Below are 23626 nucleotides of genomic sequence, written 5' to 3' on the forward strand. Positions count from 1 at the left end.
GGAGATAACATCTAATCTGAAGGGATTATTTTGAACGGTCAATAAATCTCAGGAACTGTGCTTTGAGCACAGTAATCAATGTGTGTTGTCAATTACTCTGGGCCTGACCATAAAAACCTCACTTCATACTCAGTTCTTTGTAAAACAATCATATAATCTTTCAATAAAAGAGATGAGACAAATGGATAGTAAATGTTACCAACGCATTTCAATTTTAAATAAAAAATATGCAGCAGTTGTGGTTTGGATTCTTCCCAAATAGTTAAGATTGATGTGTAACCTGCCAAATTCATTCATTATACCCCTTGGCATTATGATATTATTCTTCAAAGCATTTTCTCTTCTATTGGACTATTTTATTACCCTCTTTTCATCCTCACCGATGGTTTCTATTGTTCACACTGTGGGAGCATGATGCATTTTTGTTTGCACCTCATTCAGTTGCAGAATAAATGGCTGAATAAAGTTTACCACTTGAAAATTAAATGCTGTAAAATACTAAACCCACAAGTTTGAATTTCTCAGTGGAAAATTATTTGAAGTTCACCAGACAGATTAAAATTATACATTAAATAAGTGACCTCTTAATAAATAAATAAAACCTCTTGTAAAATAGTTTATTTTTATGTTCTTTATTCCACCAAAACTGCATTGCAGTTTTCCAGTCTTTATATTTACATTATTTGCAACTCTTTCCATAAGTGCCAGTACAAATGTAACCGATGAAAATCCAGAATAGTCATACAAATGTTCCTGAAAGCAAGGTGCATTTCTGAGCAATTTTTTTCCAATGTGCAATAATATATATGTATATATTAACAAAGCTTCATAATATAAAATATCTTCCATGGCAAGTAAAACTTCCCCACTTACAGCTTATTCAGATTTCAGTTACATAGACTTCTGCATTTCAAGTTAGTGCAAATAATGAGAGTAAGAGCCTGAGCAGAACAATGTAAATACAATGGAACAAGAGAAACAGCAAAATTTTACCAGCTCCCTGCATATGGTTATAACATTTAATCAGTATATCATTAGTATTCTTTATATACAATGTATTTAAATAATTGGCTTGTCTGAACTACAGGCAACAAATTTACAAAATAAAATAATGTTTCACACAAATATGGAATGTCCAACAAATATATGAAAATAAAATGCATCTAGTAACAAAATGTTGTAAATCAAAAAGGTAAAAGACGTCTTCTCCATTTTTGAAGATTTCAAGGCACTTTCTTGGCAAATCAGAATTCTCTCCTTGGTAGAAAGTCTGCAAGAGAAAAGGACATGCCATTTTATGTCTAATTTCAAACCAGAGAGGCAGAACGCTTAGTTTATTTCTGTTCATAAATCACAGTTTCCTGCAGATTGCATAAATCTTAACTCCAGAATGCCAGTGAGTCTTGCCCTCCCTGAACACTAATGGGTTTTGCCGTGACAAATCCTCAGTGTCCATGCCAAGAGGTTTAACAGATAATGGTCTGTGCTGCTCCATCTTGCAGGGATATTTCCCACGCACATAGTCACGTGCATTTCTATATTCTGGGTTTTATCAAAGGCTTTACTTCCATTTGCAAAGATCTGAATTAGGAAAAAAAAAATAATCAAATCTACCCAAACCTCCAAAAGCCATAAGGGCAGAAACGTGCCGCAGCATACGCCTGGTACCCCGGCCCGGGAGCCATCCCAGAGGATGCCCGGGGCCCGGAACCGCGCCCCCCCCCGCCGGGCCTGTCCATGGTGCTGAAACATCGCGCCGCAGCCTGCGCTACCAGATCCCATGGGAAGATGATGGGTTTTCCCCAAGCAAAACTTCACTACGAAGAGAAAAGGACCACGTCTCCTTTGTGTACCTGGCCATTCAAAGCGAGGAAGGAAAAGATTTGCATAATAGCAGTGTAATTCATTTTTATGAGGAAAAGGTAGTCTATTTTAGTACTGGCAGGAGAAACGCTTGAAAATAGCTGTCAGTTCTTCGAGTGAGAGTAACCTTTTGCAAGGCAACCAAGAATATCCAAGTCTCTCTCAGATGTTAAAGTGAAGGCAAATTCCCTTGCAGGTAACAGGATCTATGACCCTGTCCTCTTTAAGCTAGTGTGAGGGTGGTGAGAAAAACATATTCCCCATGCCAAAAGATGGAGTAGAAGAAATCACAGAATCATGCTAGAAAATTTGTGTTATCGAGGGATGAACATGTGTAACTGCTTTGCTGCACTCTCTGTTTGGAGGGAAGAGAGAGCAACTCCTGCTACCCTTCGTCCTTCTCAGGAAAATGTTTCCATTCCAAGAAGTATTGGATATGAGTAAACATGAAGATCTGAGGCTGTTTTATTTATAATGAAAACTATCCACTCTTCTTGGTGGAGAAACAGGATGAGGGAGCACAGAGACAGCTGGGAAACACTCAGACCATAGCTCTACTTTTCCTTTATTTTTTTTCTCTATTTTTAACAAAGTAGAGAGAAAGCCAGCCTAGATACAAATTTAAGTGAACACAGTCCACACGATCTGCTAGCAATGCTTACCATTTAAAACCTCCCCTCCCCATTTGTCATGTCTTTGAGTGTATTTTTGGCAGGCAAATTAAAACACCTGGCTTTGAAAATCCTAGCAACTTTTGATCCTTTTGTATTTTAAAGATGGAAATAGAATGAGATAGATGCTTCTGTAGTGCGGATATGTAGGTAGATCTTTGACTCATCCTCTTGAAAGAAAAAGAAAAAAAGCATTAGAACACCCAGAAATCTTTCTGAAAGCCCTGATACATGAATCCAGAGGTGTAAACAGATACAGATGAGGGGAAAACGCAGACTAAATAGGCAAAAGTGGAGAAAAGAAAAACATGCTAGGACGTTGGAGAAAGTTGAGTTTTGAAAGAGAACATTAATAAGCAAATATGAATGTAGGCTTTTTTTTTTTTTTTTTTTTTTTTTTTAGTAGGGAATTTGGAAAAGGATTCCTGCCTTTAGTCATGAAAAGGAGATCCAGGCAAAGTAATGAGATCCCTAGTCAATCTCCAGTTCAGTGCCCTTGATATATTCATAAGCATCTGCAAGACATGGAAGGCAAGAGCCCAAACAGATTGAAAATAGTTAAGAAAAGAGGAAGAGAAAGAAATTATGTCATTTATTTCTCAGCACTGAAATATTGCCCTATTCTTTAAAGCATTTTCTCACAGCCACCAAAATGAATCCCACCTCCACTTGGAAATCATTTCAGCTAACACTGACTCATATCCTACTCTTCCCTTCTTATTCTTGATTAACATGAATTGAAGCCTTAATGCAGGAAGAAATGACATACACAACTCCCCCAAACTCCAAGCTTGCAGTATTTGTGAGGCAGAGGTGGTGAAAAGAAACAATCTTTAAAGAAATTTAAATGAATTAAATACATTCATTTTATACATTTCATTGGTCAAAAATAATAGTGTTGTTTTTCAAATTAACCTTTGAAAGTGTAACGATCTTATTGATATTCAAACAATAGGAGAAAACAGTTCACTTGAAGATGTTCCTTATGACAGTGACAATGTTGTTTAGATAACACACTTAACATGCTATTCATAATCAAGAATGGACTGGGTTCTTCCACAGATTGTTAAGTGAAGCCTTTAGCTTTGTCACATCTTTATGTGCAATTTCTTTGCATCACCATGAAGTGGTATTAACTTTACAGAAATTCTCAGGAGACCACTTGGGTATGAAAAGGGGTCCTGAAGATTAATGAAGTGACCCCTTATCTATGAAAATTGCACTGGTAGACCTGAGACAAAGACATTCTGTTTCTTCTATGATTTAACAAAAAAAGCCCTCTGCAGAATGGCCTTAAATAAATGTGCTGATGAAGTCTTCAGCATTTTTCTTTCACCAACCAGATTCCTTCTTGAAATTTTGAACAGGAAGAGGCCACCCAATGCATAATTATGGACTGTGGTGTCACAAGTGACTTATAGGAAAGTACGGTGGGGCCTTTCAGAGTATCTGTGCTTCTATATATTCCCACAAGGAACCAGTGAGTCCTGCAATGCCAAAGCACTCTCTTAATACCACATTTTTGTATGCACATATGTTACAAGTGTGAAGTGAACCACTAGACCATTCCACAAATTAAAAAAATGAGTGGGGAAAATGATACTTACATAGCAAACATCCTAGGACTGTGTACACAAAGGGCTCATTGCTAATCTTGTTAGCAACCTTGCACACCTTTTGTAATCTATAAAACAAAATTACCCACAATAATAATGAATCTCTGTTGCCAGACAGAATTTCAGATGCTCTACACAGTGAAACTGTTATCTGATGGGAATTTGTGAAATTATGTGTGCAAGACGCAATATTAGATTGTACCTCATCCCAGCCAAGGCTCTAGAGAATGTGAGTGATGGTGGGAGGTAAATTTCTACCAGGTGGTTTCCTTCTAGGATATGGAAGATCAGGTTCAACTCCCAATTTTATATGAAGAAATTTAACTCATTAACTGGGAGGTTATTCTAACTAGCAGTCTATGACACAGTAGGAAGTCAGGTTGTTTCACTTAATATTAACCCTAATGGAAATCCGTACATCCCTTAATCATCAGACTAGAGACACTAGTGTCTCACTTCCAATCTTCCAATCCCTCCCTCTTGCGCCCTTTGTTCAAACCACCACTTGGTTCAAGTGGACCCTAAGTCACTTCCATCCTTTCTGATTGTGGTAACAAGAAATACTTAGGCACTATTTTATTCTTTCACTTGATAGATATTTTAATAAAACTTAATATAAACTATGCCAAACAACAAGAAACTGAATGCTAACCCAGTTTCAGTTCCTCAGGGAATATTTTTGCATTTTAACATGCAACCATATAACATGTATTTTTACATGTAACCATGTCAGGAGGAGAGGAAGTAACTCACCCTCAAACAACCTATGGTGTCTGAGGTGTTTCTGGAAGAAAATAACAAGTCTCCCTAAAGAGATAAAAAAAGACCTGGGCTATGATCAACCTTGGTAGCAACTCTAAAACCTGAGTGCTGGAAAAGGTGAAGACAATTCTGAAGATTTAGTTCTCCCTTTTTAGAACTACAGAACATTTCAGGTTGAATGTAACTCAGTGTCTGCCTTGGATTTTTTGAATATAAGGGAGAAAAAACACTCTGATTTGTTTTTTTATTTTGCATTTTTTTTGTTTTGATAAATTAAACATAAGTTCTTCACACCATTCTAATCATAGTCTTGTTTGTAATTTTTTTTTTAAAAAAACCTACTTAATTAGAAGAAAAATAATATGATTGTGTTTCTTTACAAATAAAGTGAAGCACTCAGGCAATACACAGGAATCCAAATAATATCCACATACTCTGGATCCATGTATCAAAGCATACAACATGCAACTTGCATCATATTTTTGTTATTTTTGTTATGCATCATGTAATAGATACATGCCTAGCCTACTCATGCCTCCTTAGAAAGTTATATGTATACTTTTGAGGATCAGCCACGGACATTCCAGCTTCTAAGTGTAAAGGTAGATGGAGATGAGGGCTGCTCCATCCCCTTTCAAAGGCTGGATCCTCGGAGGTGCTGAGCCATGAGGAGAGAGCATTGTAGCTGCTCACAAACAGTGCTTCTAAGTGATGCAGTCAAAAAGTGTCATTGTTCTTTCATGCTAAACCCTGAAAAGCTTCTAAAGCACCCTGGTCCATAGTTTGTGCTTACAAACCACTAATGAGACTCACATTTTCTAAATAAAAGTTATTGCGTATTTTTCGATCACTTTCTTTGAATTGTCCATTGCACTAGAGAATGTGTAAGCAATTTCTATTTAAGGGGTTTACATTTTGTTTTGGGGTTTTTGTTTGGTTTTGTTTGTTTTATCCATTCAATAACATCTTGGAACACTTATTTTTCAGTCCTTCTGGCAAAATTACATTCAGGCTGTGTTAAAGCAAAGCTTCTTGTAGATCTCATAGGAGAATGTTGTTTGGTAAGAACTGAAAGTATCAATAACAGAAATGACACATCAATTGATTTTATGTTGTTTAAAAATGGGTATATAATAGAAAATTATCCTCACAAGTTAAAATATGCTAAAACCCCAAAATATAACCATACTATCAAGCATTAAGAGAAGGTAAAGAATGGTTCAGTTTTATCTTATTGTACAAGTTAATAAGTAAAGCTAAAGGAAGTAGGAAGGAAATATGGCTTCATATCTGCCCTCTGCCTAAGCATACCCTATGTTTTTTTCAGAGTGTAGTTTTCCTTTCATTTATTTCAGTCTCACTTTGAAGGAATTCCATGATTCAGCTGAAGGCAAATGTATTAACAGAAAATCTTTGTATATTAGAGGACCTTGGGTATGTTTTGTAGCATAGTGCTAAACAGCAACTGTTACAAAAGGACCAGGACACCAAACAGTAGAAAAAGTTGGCTGCTTTTAAACAAGTATCACAGCTAGCATTAGCAGGTACTTTGCTACTTACAGGTTGGCGTTGAGCAGTCCCTTGTGTTGTGATACAGTCGATGAAAGTGTTTGCTACACTCTGATGAAAATGTGACTGGCCCTGTTTGAAAGTAATCAGGAATTAACCACAAGCTCTTGGTGTCATTGCTCTGCAGCTTCAATGAATGACAACAACACACAGAATTAAGTTCCTTTTCTCTTGACTAAAATTACATTTAGTCTTTTACTATACCTTAAGCAACTATGATGCAACAGGTATAATAATGTTACTGAAGTAACAGAAAGAAATATTATTGCAATGCCTTTATGGTCACGATATGAGAAACAGAAGAATGACCCGTGGAAATGATGGGCTGGCTTAGCCTTGAAATTCCAGTAGTTAAAAAGTAGCAGTAAAATTTCTTATATGGTGAAAAATAGAAAGGTGCAACTACAGTAGAATTTAGTTGACTCAGTAGCTGTCAGTAGTCTTATTTAAAAGTAACAATGCATCTGGAATGCAGATATGACTTCTAAAAATAAATAAAAGCAACATTTTAAGCAAATATGAGTTTCTAATCCCTGGAAAAATGAAGTACTGTCATGTACTAATGCTTCTAATTTGCACATAGATGGTTTTTGAAGTTCTTAATATACAGTGTGGGTGTTGAGGAAAAAAACATGACAGTTGAATAACATCTAGGAACCTGATCTGTTAAAATAATCCTAGTAAGAAAGGATGCAGATGTGCAGTGGGCAAGATGTGTTTCATTTTTTGGATTAGGTGAATCCCTATGTGCCCAGGATATAACGTGCTGCTCCCTCCTCTGGGTATAGAGTGTCATCTGCTTACACTAATATTTGATAAGAAAGGTGTCCCTGCTCACGGCAAGGGGGTTGAAACTAGATGACCTTTAAGGTCCCTTACAACCCAAACCATTCTATGGTTCTATGAGTCTATAAAAACATATAGAATGTCAAAGTTATCAACTTGCCAAAGAGCCCTTCCATAATTGCTGATGGTCCTGGGAAAGTATTACTGATGACATTGAAGTTGCAGAGAGCAAAAAGGTAATACTTGCATCCTGTAACCTGCTTAGCAAGACTATCACTGACAGCTGGGGATGAGCATCCTGTGATCTGGACAGAAAACACTGACATATTAATATTAACTAAGACTAAATTTAAATCTAAATTCAGCACAAATAGGAACCCTGAACAAGAATAGCCTGTTTCAGGCAATGCTGTAAAAAGATCTACAGGAAGCACACCGTGTCATCTAACTTTCCTGTCAGAGGAAATAGCAAGCATTTCTGGGCAAAAATTTACTTATTTCATAGCTTGAAAGGTGGTTTATTAGCCGGGTAAAATATACCAAGCTAATTCTCTCTGTATAGGGAAGCCAAACTGCCATGAGCTCAAGAGAAGATTCCTCTCTGACAGTGAACACACTTGAAGATTACATATATTTTACAGAAGTACATGGACTTCATTAGATTTTTTCAGCCACAAATAAGGTTTTCAATAAACTAAAAAAGTAGCCTTTGCAACTTTGAACTGTAATATTGTTGCCATTTTTTGTCTGAGTAATTAGGTTCAAGAAAAAGTATGTAGTTTTACCCAGACTATGTTGAGACAACACTGGCTTTTGTCACTAAAAAAATTCTATGTCCCTTCAGACAACATATGGTTTTCCAACTTTCTTCCCCATCATCAAAAATAGGCTGTTGATTTTATTTGTGCCTTACAGAGCACTCTGTGTCAGCTGGTTTTTCAAGCTAAATTGATAGATTGCTTTATGACTCACAAGATTATTTATGATTTTTCCTAAAGTCAAGGACTGTTACATATGCTTCTTGTTTGGCTTTAAAATGTGTCTACTATTCTTGGCATACAAGAGGTATACAATAATTTTCTTAACTCTGAAACTGTAAAGATAATGGACTGTAAAGATAATGTTGATTTCTGCTTCTCTCCTTTTATTCACAACTTCATTAGTCTAGGATGTCCTAACTGTTGACCTAGGAAGGACTATAATTGAACAGTTTAATTAAAGAAAGTTGTTAGAAGAAGGATTATGATCGGAGGTGTAGGCAGAAATTCTGAGCCACCAAATAAACCTTCAGTATTTTAGAATGATCCTGCTTTCCTTATTCATTCCAGCTAATGTTAGTCAAATAATTTCAGCAATTTTGACGGCAACTACTCATGCAGAAAAGGATTATTAATTTAATGAATGGCTACAGAGGCAGGCCTTCAATTATTTTTTTCTCTTTCTCTTTTCTATGATTTAGTACTCTCAAAATATATTCTGTAAAACTCATGGTTGTTTTTCACTGGTTTTGAGTAATGAAACTCATTCTGTAATCATTATTTAGCTTCCCCAGATTCTTATGCTGAGCTTTTTGTGGTAGCTGAGGAGTTTTCCAAAGTTAAAAATTAAAAGGAAATGGATTATGTACTAACATAAACAAATCTTTCTTGTCTGTCCTCCCCAGGAGAGGAATATTCAGTACTGCTGCACTACACAGCATAGCATAGTTTGAACCTCTAAGAAAAATTTTTTTCTCATATGGACTGAAAATGGGCAGGTTCATAATTCTCTTGTTTACTGGCTCTGGCACATTTCCTGTGATTGCTCTTAGGTTACAGTTAGTCATTGGCAAAAAAATCCTTAAAGTTTTGCTTATCCCAAAGATTTAAGTACACTTCCCCCATGCAAAAGAGACTACAAATTCCTTCCTTTTTTGTCAAGACTGCCTGAAATTTCCAGCGACGAGGAAATGCATAACTATTTCCAATTCTCTTTTTCATGCTCCAGCTGCCAACTCCTTCTCTATCTTTTATTTTTACTAATAAACTTGAAAATCACCAACAGATTTGCAGTGTCATATTTTGAGACCTTCATTTTCCTGAATTACAGAACAGTTGGAACTGGAGAGTAAAATATCAGTGGAAGCACCTTGCCATTGGCAACTCTTATTGCATATATTCATAGGGTACAATATTTTTTCCAGTAGCTACAAAGAAAGTCCCAAAGGTAAGTGCATTATACAACTCCACCTTAGTTTTAAAGTCCATCATAAACTTTTGTATTTGAAACAACAAGTTATCTTTCTTTTCCATTTACTCTGATTTAATCCTTCCTTTTTCTATTTGTTTCCATTGTTAAAATAAGCACCTGCATGTATACATTATGAGACAGATGCAAAATAGCTTCCCAGACGTGGTGAAAACTTGCTTGGCCATACAGGTCTGTTTCTAAAAAATATGTGCAGTCCAATGAGAAGTCCTAAAATTACTGAATGTGAAAAAATAATGGAAAGCATTAATAGGATGATAAAAATTAAACAAAAGCTTTTAAACAATGTTTTAACTTAGCATGTTTTGAAAGTTATTTGATGCTAGATAATTCAGTTAATTAGTCAACTAGAGTTTTTCAAAAATTTCTAGTCCCAATATATGGATATTTAACTTCAAAAATGTTTGACTTAGTGCCAAGCCTCAAAAAAAAAATAATGGTGTGACTCTTGTGGCTACTTAGAATAAGCACATGTAGGAAAATTATGAGCAGTCATCTGCCTTACCTGTAAAGTGTTTTATGAACTTGTCTTTTAGACTGGAATCTCTTGGAAAAATTTCTGAGAAGAGAAGAAAAAAGATGCATTTATGTAGCATAGAAATTACAATAAAAGCCCTGAAAGCACATTGTGCCAAGGTGTCTGATGTAAAGAGACCAAATAGCTTCCCAAACTGACTATGAAATTAATTTTCATAGTTGTGGGTGGGTTGGTGGACGTGTAAACAACATTGTGAAGTATTTCAGGTAATTCACAGATAAATACCAAATGGTCATCCTAAAATGCACTATCAGATTTTCTGACAGTAATTTCTGCTCATCTTAGTTCTGATTGGGGCTATAAGTTTTGAAAGACCACAAATAATACAAATATATTACCATATTATGACAAATACATAAATCCCTTATCAAATCATGTAAAAATATAAACACACATTAAATACCATTTGCTGGGGTTTGAAATAACAAGTACCTGAAGAGAAAAGTCTACTAAAGATCACACGGGTCATGCATATTTTTGTTGCACTAGTAGTCAAAAAATGGCTCTTCTGCTGTGAACACTGCTGAGAATTTTAACATTGCTCCCTTTCCATTTATGGCAATCTTTTCCTAAAAGTGCAAGACAGTAAAAGCCTCAGAACAGCCAAAGGAACCACGAAGAACACAAACTAGAGGTAATACAAAAACTAAAGTCACTTTTTCTTTTTTTTTCAATAGGATGCTGCCTCTGGCTTATAGCAGAAAATTTCAATGCAAGTAAACATTCTAAGAAAACCTGCCCCTCCAGCCACATAAATTCTCAACTGAAAAACTATTAAAAATTCTTGGGTAACTGTAATTATTGCTGCAGACAGTTAGTGTATATAACAACTGCATTTTATGTCAAATTCAAAAGAAATATCATTCTAAGTATAATTACAGGGAATGTGATTAACTTCACAGCATTAGGACCTGCAGTTAAACATGTTTATTCACTAAAAATATTTCCTTACAGCTAATGTAATTTTAAATCTTTTTATTGTCCTACTTTTTTTCATTTCCCCATCTGAATTAACATTTAGATCAGAAGATTGCAAGTTTTCATTCATAGTATAGGAAGATGTTGGTTATCTGCCAAGATAAATTCTTACCACTGGCTTTAGGCAGTTTCTCAGAGGTCAGATGAGTGTATTTTTAGGCTGGGATTTTAAGCTAAAATGCCCAAGCCTTATTGTAACTCAGCAATGTTAGGAGACCTACTTTTCTTCAGATTCTTCAAAAATATCAGTTTTAACTAACTTGATTCCTTATTACAGAAGAAATGCCATCCCTTCTCCATTAAACTTAAAATTTTACTGACATAAAATGTCAGGTAGCTTAAAATGACACAGAATAGGTAAAATGGGGAAACAATCTGTGTGAACTTTGAATGAGATGCCTCAAGCAGACAAGTTCTGACGAATAACCGCAGCTTGGTGAAGGTCGGGCTAGGAACTGGTCGTTCTTGCTCTGACAAAGAACATTTAGACACAGGCCCTTTGAAAGTCCATAGAATTTGCTACGAGAACAGTAGCCGCCTTTTGCCCCATACGATTCTTTAGGAAAAATTTGTATACAGCCAAACCCCCGCCCCTTAATGCCCAGAAGGTAAAACAGGAGAATTGATTTGATTCTCTGGCATTGCGAGCATAAAATTGCAGTTGTAGCCGTGTTGGTAAGCCTGAGAAGGAACATTGTAGAGTTTCCTTTCCACAAGTAACCCACACTGGCCCAAGGTTCACACCAGCCCAGCTTTGCCTTCCCAAAAGGGAAAACTAGGTCAGTTTTGTGTTGAAAAGCAGCTGAGTGATGCTGCTTGCGTGCCTGCTGCTCCCCCGCTGTGGCTGCCGTCCCTCCGGGCAGCAATCAGCTTTTCAACGTATGCCCATGTCTCAGCTTTCTTCAAGTGCTCGTTTTCTTAATAATACAGTGCATTTGCTGACCAAACACAACCAGTAAGCCCCCACCCCTGCACAAAAACAACCTAAGCTCATTTGTACAAGAATCACGGGTAGTGCAGGTTACTGGAACACTTCTGTCCGCCGGCTCTAATGGCAGAGGACTGAAGCCCCTGAACTATGAATTACCCAACACAAGCACAGTCATTTTCTTCCATCTTCCAGCAATGTAGACAAAGTCTGTCTGTACACAACTGTGAGGCTGAGGTCTCAAAGGACTTAGCATTTCAGTCAAACTAATGAACAACCTCTTTCAATAGAATATGTATTACTGACTCCTGATCACATTGCAGCCAGAAGTAGGATATCAAGTCCATACAGGATGCTTTTATAAAGCATCATGAGAAAGCCCCCAACCTAGTTTTTCCTGGCTTATAACAAGCTCTTACTTACTCCAGTCATATTTCATGTGTTATCTATCATCTACTAAGGCAGGTAGCTTAATATCTATTCTCACAACGAATGCTCACATCCTCACAATGCAAGTAAAATTCCTTTAACATATTAATTTCACAAAAGAAAAGCAGAAACATTAATATAATAAGAAAGATTGGTAAAACTACAAAAGAAACAGGGAAATGAAAGAATAAAATGTTTTAAGTGTGAAATCCACATGAACAGGAAGTATTGAGTGGAGAAAGTTTACCCAATCCATTCTTTCCTCAAGACCATATTACACAAACTAGTAAAATACAGCCAGTATATACCCCATGGGATATAGGAACATTGTTCTTAATCAGCTGGGTGAATATTTAGACTGTGGCATTCTTGTGCCCAGGCTTACAAAATCTGCTCTGCTCACCAAAGAGAGTATATCTAAGTTAAAAGGCACTTGTGCTATTGACCCTCTGCATAATTCTGGGCATAATAGTTTATAACCATAAATATAACCTTAGTTCAAGGATTTATTTCTTATTGATATTAGCATCTCTATGTGTATCCCTAGATAATTACTCATCTGAGGCAAAATGTTGCCAACTCCTCACCCCTTCCACAGACAGTAATGGCCATGGATGACTGTCAAATTGTGCAAGGACAGACCTGCCTGCTGGATCTTCTCCCTAAAATAGTAGGAATATTTAAGGATAAATCTAGGGACAAGACAATTTGAGGTTTTTCCAGCTCTACTTCACAGACAGAATGGTTAAGTTTATACTGCAAAGTTGATTCTAAACCATCCATATTATTAATTTTATCAAGATGACACATCACAGAAGGTCTCACAGCTTCAGGTAAGAGGCGATTGGATGTGCCTGAGTTTTTCCCTATGCTGGGATAAATGGGATGATGGGAAGAGCTAGCAAAGTCTGAGCTAAGAATCAGTGAGCAACGGCTGCTCCATCTCCCCGTTCTCACAGTTTGTTGTAAACTTTCTGAAGTTGATTTAAACCACTGTTGTAAAGCTAATTCCCCAGAAAATTATTATGCACGCTTTCCAGTTGTTATTCAACACCTGGCAGCTGATATGAATGTTTAATTTTTCACTAATTTGGGCACGATTGAAAAGAGGTGGAAGACTAAATAAACAACAGCCTGGTCTCCAGCATGTCCTCAGATTGTAACATAAGACATAGTTACTTCCCCTTGGATGAGTCTTTTCACGTTTCTGTGTCCTCAGTTTCTCTATGTTTTAAGCTGTGACAGCAGGTGCTGATTTTTACCCTGGTTTGCACTGTCTCCAGTATCATGACACCATAATTGTGCCTGGAAAACTCATGTCCTGATGGAGTAAAAGTAACAAGAGCTGTGGCCCTGAAATATGCCAAATCCACACAACAGTTTGTTGACTTGGGACATGAAATCTCCACATCCTTTGGTGACATCACTATGGTGAAAAAAATCTTAATTTGTTTATGTTCCCAACAGGCAGCTTTTGTGTATTTTTAGTTTATTCAGAGAAGCAACGTCCATCAGATAGCAAAAATGACACCTATTCTTGGCCTAGTTCAGGTCTACACCAGGGGGATCTACAGAGTCTCACTGTACAGTAGGTGAGTGCAGAAAATGTGAAATAATAGAGCCCAGGCTCTGCTTCATTACCAAAGTCCTTTAAGATTCCTAAATAAGGGGAAAAAAGTTCTTCATCAAGAATCTATCTTTGTAGAAATATTTACAAATCTTAAAAAAAAAATAGGCAAAAAAATTCCACAGCCATTTCTTCTCAATTGCTTAAATAAAAGAAGAAAAAAATCAACTTATGAAGTATTCATGGAAAACTTTTCCATGGCAGGTAAATGTTTCAGAGGTGTATGTGTGTCCAATAGAACATAAACCCAGAAATTACATCAGTTATCACTGTACCTTTGTCTGCCACTGAAATTATATTTGTCAGGTTGGCATGTAGGTGCTAAGTGCTCTCCACAACACACTTCAACTACAGTATTTAAAACTTAACATTTTTTACCAGGTTTAATAATTATCTATTTTCCAGAATGTTCATAGTAAATTCAGAATATCCACTGTTAAGTTGTACAACACTCCTTGAAATGACATGACACAGGATGGAATAACAGATGTTTCTTGTTTTTATGTTGTTCTGCACTTCAAGATGTTACTTAACAGTTAGGTGGTTTGAATTAATTTAATCTTGCAGAAATTTATTTACAATATAATACTTCCTCTGAGATAGTCAGTAGTAATGATAATGTATCTTATCATTTATTAAAATGATTATATGATCTGATTTGGTTTTTATTCACTCAAGTAAAGCCATTTTGAATTAATGTAACTGTCTATTCGTCAGCAAGAAAAATGTTTTAGAATTACTCTTCTTTGTTTACTTTTTGCTCTTCTTCCCTACTTACATTGTCTCTTACTTTATAGTCCTCTTAAGTCAAATTAATTTTAATACAAAGCAATAAATTTTAACAGGTCTTGCATTACCAAACTAATAAGAAATATTTTCTAGTTTAAAGTAGATTTATCTAAATTTTGCACAATGATCACACATACAATCCTACAAAAATCTTAATTCCTACATATTTTCTTTATTTTTTTTTTTACTACAGCATTTAGAAAATAAATGCTAAGTATTTTCTTCTTTCTATCTGTCAAATAGCAGAAGAAAACTTTCAGCAGTGAGATGCAGCTGATTCTTCTATTATAAATCCAGATGCAGGTTTCTAAAATGTTTAAGCATGAAAATAGCATGTGGAGATTTTTAATTTAATTTTTTTTAGATCATTTCATGTCATGAAACTGCTTAAAACACAATATGTATTACTAGAGTTTTAGATAAAAGTAACTTTTTAAAGGACAAGACTCTCCAAAGTTTCAAATTATACAAAGGCTGTATTTGTTCACAGTACATGAATAAATCTTGCAGTGGTTGAAATATCAACCTTCCACAAATATTGGAACATTGCCATCAAAACTGTCTTGCATACTTACATAGACAAGTCACACTGATTTAGATGGAGCTTTTCTTTACAACAAATTCTCCACAGTGCCTAAAGGTGGCAACCCTTGTTTACTGTGACTATACCACAAGGTGAAACACTAGTAAGAGGAGGCATACTTTCAGCAATGTCAAGATGGTTTAGTTTGCACAATAAAATGTTTGTTTATAAAAAAAAAGTTAGTAAAATCTTTCAAATATTAATTCATAAAGAAATTGATAAACTCTCCAAAGAATTTAAGCAACAGAGATGAAACTCGACCAGAACATGAGAATAATACCCAAGTAAAATGATATGGTAGGAAGATGGACGAAAGGAATGACTTTGCAAAGCCAGGATGAAATTATCTTCAGCATGATTGTCCTAAATATACATGAAATCCTACAAAATCAATGCTTAAAAAAACACAGTAATAAAAAAGATATTCAGAAACCTTCCTTTCTCTGTATGATTTCATCTACATATGTAGTTATTCCTACAAATTTTAGGAAGAGATGTACTTTCTCAGTTTAAAAAAAAAAGAGTTTTGCCCCAAATCAAAAATTAAAATAGCAAACAGTAAAATAAGGCATCCTAGTGGAGAAAAAAAAAGTTAATGTTCATTTGATAAGAGTTTGGTGTAGGGTGGAGTAAAGCACAGGTGTTTGACTACAGTGGTATACGTGGGAATCAGATGATAAAATACCCTGTGAATAAATAGAGAATCAAGCATGTGATTACAGATCTGACACTGGTATTCCTGCTAGAGGTAGACAGAAACATGTGGGTAGCTGTCTGAGGGAGCTGATCTCAATCCCTGTCTGGGACACTTTCTACACTGTGGTTACACAGCACCTGGGAGAACTGCTCCTAATACAGCCCTCAGCAACAGATGACACTAAATATAGTTGAATCAATTAACATACACTTCTTTCTTCAGTACCCCAACCAATTAAGGTCTTAATTTCCTACTGTCACTATTATACTTTGGCTGTGACCAGATTGCACAAAACTCTTACTTCTGGGCCCATGGTTGGATAAAGTTTTATTACCCGAAAAACTGAGGACTTCCAGCAGCTTTGGCTCCGCTGGAAATGCTATTTTTTCTATGCTGCTATTCCATTTCTACCAGAATGGTATTATTTTTTGTTCTGCATACAACAGCCATATTAATATAGATTGAAATGTTTCTCTGGATCCCCCTGGAGTGTCTGAAACAGCAGAGAAACAGAGTATGCACTTCTTTGTTGAAAATGTGTGACACTTGCATTCCCTACTAAGGGACCACCAATTGATTCTGGGGTCTGTAAGTGTTCAAAATCCTTATGATGAAGTTCGGGTTGTATTACAACTGCTCACAGATTAATGTATTTAATGACTTCCCTATTGCAGCCTCCCATAGGGAGGCAAGAAAAAACATTGTTTTCTGCAACAAAGAGAAACTCCTTCCATCATTAACAGTCATAAATCATTAAACATTTTCTATTATTTGTGTTAGAAATAACTGCCATATGAGAAAATATCTGCTTAAATGGTGTAATTAATTCTCTTAGACTACTTATCTGTGATTTCTACCACAGAAATAAACTGTATTTTTTTGTTGTTGTTGTTCTTTTCTTCCAGTTTTTCACAATTAAAAGCTTTATAATAATTTCTTTCCTAGTAATTATTTTTGCTTACATGCACCCTCCCCCCACCCCCATGCTTCCCCCAATAGATCTGCAATTCATTCCTTTAGGCAAGGGAAAATATCTATTTCTGTGTGAAGTATTCCGAGAAGTCACTGTGTTACTACTCCTGTTAAGTAATACACACACAGTTCCCACTTACTGAATACTTTTGTTTTGAGACTTTGATGTGTACATAATAAGCATAGATGGAAAATGAGTCAGTGCTCCAGACAGACACATTCCTTTCTGTGTGTAATATTACTGTTTGAAATTCAAAACTTACCAGATTTCTCCAAGTGCTGTGTAGTGAAGATTACAATATAGTAATTTTTTTCATTTTCTATCGATCTGCTCTGGCAGGTGAAGAATTATCTGGTATCTCAATATTTTCTGGGGAATAAAAGGCCTCAAATAAACCCCCAAATCAACACTGCTTGGATTCACAGAGTTGAGAGTGTCTGCTCAAGAGAAAATCCTGAATTAATCTACAGCTGCATACCACTGCCATCTACTGAATGTAGAATATGTTGAATGTACTCATGCATACCTTCCAGCTCTGAGACCTGAGAGTTTACTAGACTTGCCATTTACTCTCTCTTACGGGAGCCCTTTCAGTTCCCACAATACAAAGTGTACTCTAGAGCTTAAGGGTTACAAATGCAGGGCAATTAAGAATTCATAATGAATGATTTGGTCCATTTATCTTCTCAAAGAGTAGACATAAACAGTATTCAAGTCTCTTTGGATTTATTTGCTGTCCATAAAGTTTTTGTTTGGCATTACAACTTTATTTATAGAGAATATTTGGAATGTACATTGTGATATATGATTGTACCTCATTAGTCAAGTCCTAAAATGCTAGTTCTACTCACGTGTCTAACAAATGCTTCCCTGTTTAATTATTTGTCCAGATTTGAAACAGTGCTTCTAAGGATACTTAAACTAATGACTTAACGTTTACTTTCCCTGGTATTCATTCCAATAATACTTTTCAGATGTGAGCATGGCAAATAATACTCTTTTAAAATGCTGATAAACTGATATATCTTCAAATTCTCACAGTTTTAGTTACGAATACAATATCTGGTGTTTTATATATAAAATTTAAATTATTATTCTGTAGCATTCACCAGGAACTTGAGTAATGAAGTGGGCTGTGACATCAGGCAGTGTAAACGTACAATGGTATGACCCTAAAGAGAAAGCTTAACAGGGTCTTCTTTCATAATGGTTGATAAAGTTTACCATGTCAGTCAGCACTGGCAAGAGCATTACAGTAAAGAAGTCAGAATGTTACTCCTGAATGTGCTAAAGATGGGCATAAAAGGAAATACTATCTTCCAAAATCTCAGTCTGGCATTTAGTCACAATTTCTATTTTTGTCCTCTTTACTCTGACAATCATCACTTGTAGTGCCAACCACTCGTTCTTATCCCAGAAAGTCTACTCAACTATGTCCTATCTCTCTTACCTCTGTAAGCCTTATCTAAATCACTTGCTCCCTTAAACCCAGAGGGATTAATATACACAGGGCATTCACAGGGACATAACTGCAATCTGTTTGGTTCTACCAAAATTGCAGTATTGCAAATACTGAACATTGTTAAAAATGCACAAAGTACTGTACAAAGGTATTTCTAAAACTGACAGTAAAAACAGATAAGGACACCTCCTACAAATGGTAGTAAAATAAGAAAATTATCATATTAAGAACATATAAAGAGCAAAGCCATACTGCTTTCCTAATTCATCATGCCTAGTTTCTGTCTGTAGGTTTATATGTCCTCATAACATTTGTTTGATGGATTGACATTCTGCACAATACAGATGTGAATAGATTTGAAGTATTTCAAATTTCTCATTACTCACCTTTTGCTTAGAATGGAACATGCATTATTTCTTTAGGATTTCTAAAAATAGTCTTAAAATTTAGTTTGAAGTGCTGTGTTTTTATAGTGACCAGGGTCAAATTCCACTCTCACAATGGCTGTATGGTCCCCTTCGCTTATCAACACCCCATTAATGTAATTGCAAGGGAATTATGGAAGGCATTTTGCACCCAAATATTTTTCAGCTGTATTGTAATTATGGAGACCTTCAGGTGGGTATTAAGGTAATAGATGACAAACTAGAAACGCTTAATTTCAGTTGGATTTATAACTTTATTTGAGCGATCGGGCAGTAAACTTTAGCAACACTCTTATAAATAGTATGGAAGATACTGTACATACTATAATAAAATATAAATAGTAACACAAAAAGCTAATGTGACTTGGACTTTTCTTCAAGAATAGAGGGATATTTATTTATCTCTACTAACCGATAAACAGACAAGACAAGTCTTACATTAACTAGGTACATTCCAGTTCTTTGAAAAAGGTTATAAACAAGATTCTTGGATGTGTTGCCTGAAATAGAAGATGGATGGATTTAATAATTCCAGTAGGTTTCAACCAAATTATTCTAATTGTGAAATACCAGTTTCAACAAATCACTATCTCAGTTACGTTTTACATGCTATTATCCCCATTGGGTCATAGCCTATGAGGGAGGAATTTCTCCTTTAATCCCTACTATTACCACTCACATGGAGTCCTTCTGATTAAATGATACATCTTATCTAAAAGCAAGCCAAGCTTGTAAACACATGATGGTGACCCATACAAAACATCTTCTTTTAACTTTAGAAGAAATATATCTGTTTGCTGTAGTGTTTTGTTCCTAACTTCCCCATTCCTTGTTTACTGCAAAACATTAAATGAAGACAGTTCCTGAATTAATTCAATTTACTTACTACTACATTACAAAGGAGTACATGGCATTAGAAATTAAATGTCTCAAGCTCCTTGTCACATTTCTGGCACGGGGTAAATCCATAAGTAACAACCTACTGATTCAGCTAGTTGTTATGAAAAAAAATGTCCATTATATAGCCCCTTTTTGGGTTCTTTCGATTGTAAAACACCACTGTTTTTATGAAAATCAATTGAACTTTGGTGTACATCATGAGACAGATAACTTTTAAAGCAGTCCATTTTTTTCAAGCTTTTCTTTCTGAAGCACCAGAGCTACAATTGTGCTGCTGTCTGAGAAGGCGTTATGTGCTCACTTGTATTCTAAATTTATACTCTAAATTTGTGCTCATTTGTATTCTAAATTTTCCTCACTGCTGCAGTTTTCTCTCCATTCATCTGTCATACAAAATGAATGAAAGTGAAGTTTGTCCTCTTTTTAAGAAAGAAGACCTTTAGTTCTGTAATCCTTGTGCATCTTTGTTAGACCTCACAGGATATATTGAGAGCAGAGTGCCCTGGACAAAGATCCTGTGCTAATGCTCTAGTATTATGACACTCTTGCCAACACAGTCCATCTCAAGCACAACCTGTGGGAAACCTGCCTTCTTTCATGCAAGAAGAGGTAGATGAAGTGACACAAAATCCTCTGAGACAAACTTTTGTCTCCAGATTTTTTTATGCTTCAGTTCAGTTTTTAAACAGAAACTTTCACAAAATCAAATCAGTAAGAGCAAACAAAACAAACATAATGATTTCACTTGACTTTGCTCTTTTTCATTTTATTATGTTGCTACCTGGGAAGGAGACAGATTCTCTTTCCTTTTTAACCCAACTTTCTGACTTGAACTTAAAGGACCATCTTTGAGACACCACAACAGCTCAAGTTGTCTCAGTTTCCCACTCTCTGTGATCCACATTACCATATTTTACAAAAGTGAAAGCACCTGAGGCAGTACAAGGGAGGAGGCTGGAAAATGCATCCAGACGTAAGAGAACAAAAGTAAGAGAAACAAGCATAGGATCATTGTGGTGTTCCTCTTGTATCACTTGGAGCCTCTAAAAAGGATACAAGGCACGGGAGAAGGACACCTATTTATCATTCCCATCTTTACCCATACTTAGGTCAAGTCTTCAGAAGCTATGGAGGAAAACTATTGAACTCAGTCCCTCCAGTAGTCTTAGCAGCAGAAAAGGTTTACTTGCAATCAGGGGAGGATGATAAAGATCTGTTCACATCCATGGGAAGGACCCACTCTTTCCTGCCCATACCCTACTCTTGCCTTCTCCCCTCCCTTGTGCTTGGCCTCCTCGCCTTGTCTGGTCTCTGCTGAGCTGCGAGAGGGAACAGAGAGTGACAGGAATAGTTAGCAATCGTTGCTATGAAGACAACTAACGGCATGAACAGTAATTCCAGGGAGGCCTTCCCACCTCAGCAGAGCAATGACTATTTACGGCCTGAAAGGGGTTGCCAGCCTCTCGATCAACCTCCTCTTAAGGGCAAGAGATTATACCTAGAGTTGGCTCCTCCGAGCCTGGGCACTGAACTGTGGGAAGGACATAACCTGGGGCTGGAGGGAGGTAATTCACTCGAGCTACAGAAGAAACATTTAATCATGTCTGAAGTGTCAGGATAGGTGGACAGGGGATGGGGAGGATAGTTTTGTCTACTGTGAATTATTCATGTTTTACAACACTGGGAATATTATGTTCCTCCTCTTCCCCTCAAACTTTGATTTTTGTGAAGGAAACGTAATTACTCACTAAGTGCTTAGACACTGTATTTTCATTTCTCAGAAAAAGAAATCACACCTCACTGCTGGTTAAAAAATTGCTGTAATGGTATTATTATCATCATGAGCTTGGAAAGCTGAGCCCTAGAAGTGGTACAAATGCAGAAATCAGCACCTAAAAACTGTCCTATCTAAATCAGAATATTTCCTAAAGTATCTTCTGAGTATGTCCAGAAATATGATACTAAATAATTTTTCTATGCTCTGTTCCTTTATAATGTCATCAGTTACATGCTGTATCAAGTTATTCATCATCCAGTCAGAATTTGTAAAAATATATGTCAGTCTGTAAATTGGCTTTAGATATTTTAGCATTAGAAACAATTTTCTTTCTGTCACCTATCTACCAATATTTCACCTTGTCACCAGAACTATGTGAAGGATTTTAGCCAGGCAGTGGAAATGTACTTCAAAATGTACACATGTGAAGCCTTCTCCCAAAACCATCCCCTTCTTCCTGAGTGTAAGGTTGCCAGTCAGCTCCACTTAATTTTGATTGTAACTAAAAATTCCTTTCAAGTTTTCAGGTAACACTGTCTCTGGATTCCCAACTGGTACAAGGAATTATTCTAGGAACTGGTGTACTCTCAAATAACACATTTTGAGGGCTGAAAAACACTAGAAGGAGAGTATGCCCTGATTCTGTTCTCCTTGATTTCAATGGGAGCAAAACCAGGTCCTCAATCTGTGTGTAATTCACATGATCTACTTAGCTAAACAATTAAGTCACAGCTCTGACATCTGATATTTATTTTAAGTTCTTTGAGCCAGATTCTCTTCTCTGAGCCAACCCTTTTTTCTATTCTGGTGGCACAAAGGCTATAACAACTGTGGATTTTCCCAGCTGGAGATTCTCCCAGCGTGAATAAGTCTTTACCTGTCTGGCAAAACCAGGTTTCATGTTATTTCTTCCTCCATTGCACACTCTGAGTCTTCACCATCTTCTTACATGAAAGAGTAAGAGGCCTGGCTACATCTCTCATTAACATGAATATTCTTAGCCTGCATACTTGCCTCTTCAAATTAAAGTTAGCAGGTTAATTTTAAATAATTCTTAGACTATTGTAACTTAAGTAAAACCATAGTATGTTATGATGCTCCATCTGTGGTATTACAGGTGACATATAAATGAGGATCTGTCCAAGGCATGTTACCAATGAGACATCTCAGAAGCTCTGAACCCTTGAAATCTGGGTCACTCCTCTCTGGACAGGCCATGCTTAATAATTTTACCATAGTGCAAGGTCATTCTTAAAGGAAAGACCCTCAATCCAAGCATACCAACTTTTTAAACCTCATCTCCACCCCAAGAGAGCAGAGGTTGTGTGAAAGGGTAGCCTGAAGACAGGTTTGACTGAAAAAAGCCACACAATCTGAATAGTTTGTCAACCATTGCCTGAGTGGGGAACCCTATGGTTAATGGCTGCTCTTTCTACATTATTGTAGGTGATGCATCCAGTGAAAAGATCTTCAAGTGAGATTAGTTTAATGGAGATTAAAAAAATCAGTATGTAGTTTAACACTGCTCTTAGAGTTCACTTTAAGTAATGACACAGTGTGGAACTGATCTGCTGGTGAATGTGAGCAACTGCTGTGGGAAGCAATGTAACAATGCTAAGCCATTGTGAAGGCAGCATGTTACTCAAACTTCATCCACATCTTTGAATACGTTCACATTATAAAGGAATTACTCAAGGATTTGACTCCAGTCTCGAGATGCACTCACATCGTAATCCCCTATGCCTGTGCTCTTCTTTGATTACCTAAAATCTGGAGCTCTCCAGAAGTATGTGCTGGTACATAGTGTAGGCCACAACTCTTACCCAGTGGCTCACAGTGGTCTCAGTGTCACAAACAGGTATTTTTGCATTATAGACTCTGCCTTGGACAGCTGAAGAGGCAATGATTTCAGAAGCAACTGGAAGCAGGTAGCAAGAAGATTCACCAAATTAAAAAAAAAAAAAAAAAAAGAGTAGTAAGTGTGGAAAGTGTGGTTAGTCTAAAAA

General features: G+C 36.4%; 1 protein-coding gene across 1 annotated transcript in view; it reads right to left on the reverse strand.

Annotated features, from left to right (window-relative positions):
- Positions 1–627: 627 nt before the first annotated feature.
- ALKAL1 (ALK and LTK ligand 1) overlaps positions 628–23626 on the reverse strand; it is a 35506-nt gene continuing 12507 nt past the window's right edge. Inside the window, exons 2-5 of the mRNA XM_051774330.1 lie at positions 10020–10073; positions 6473–6553; positions 4142–4218; positions 628–1270 (exon numbers count right to left, since the gene is read on the reverse strand). Coding sequence (XP_051630290.1) covers positions 4154–4218; positions 6473–6553; positions 10020–10073 — 200 coding nt within the window. The 3' untranslated portion in view covers positions 628–1270; positions 4142–4153. The remainder of the gene's footprint in view (positions 1271–4141; positions 4219–6472; positions 6554–10019; positions 10074–23626) is intronic.

This window comes from Manacus candei, unplaced genomic scaffold (assembly GCF_025592945.1).
Source record: "Manacus candei isolate 608988 ecotype Guabito, Panama unplaced genomic scaffold, ASM2559294v1 h1tg000008l, whole genome shotgun sequence".
NCBI classification, from domain to species: domain Eukaryota; kingdom Metazoa; phylum Chordata; class Aves; order Passeriformes; family Pipridae; genus Manacus; species Manacus candei.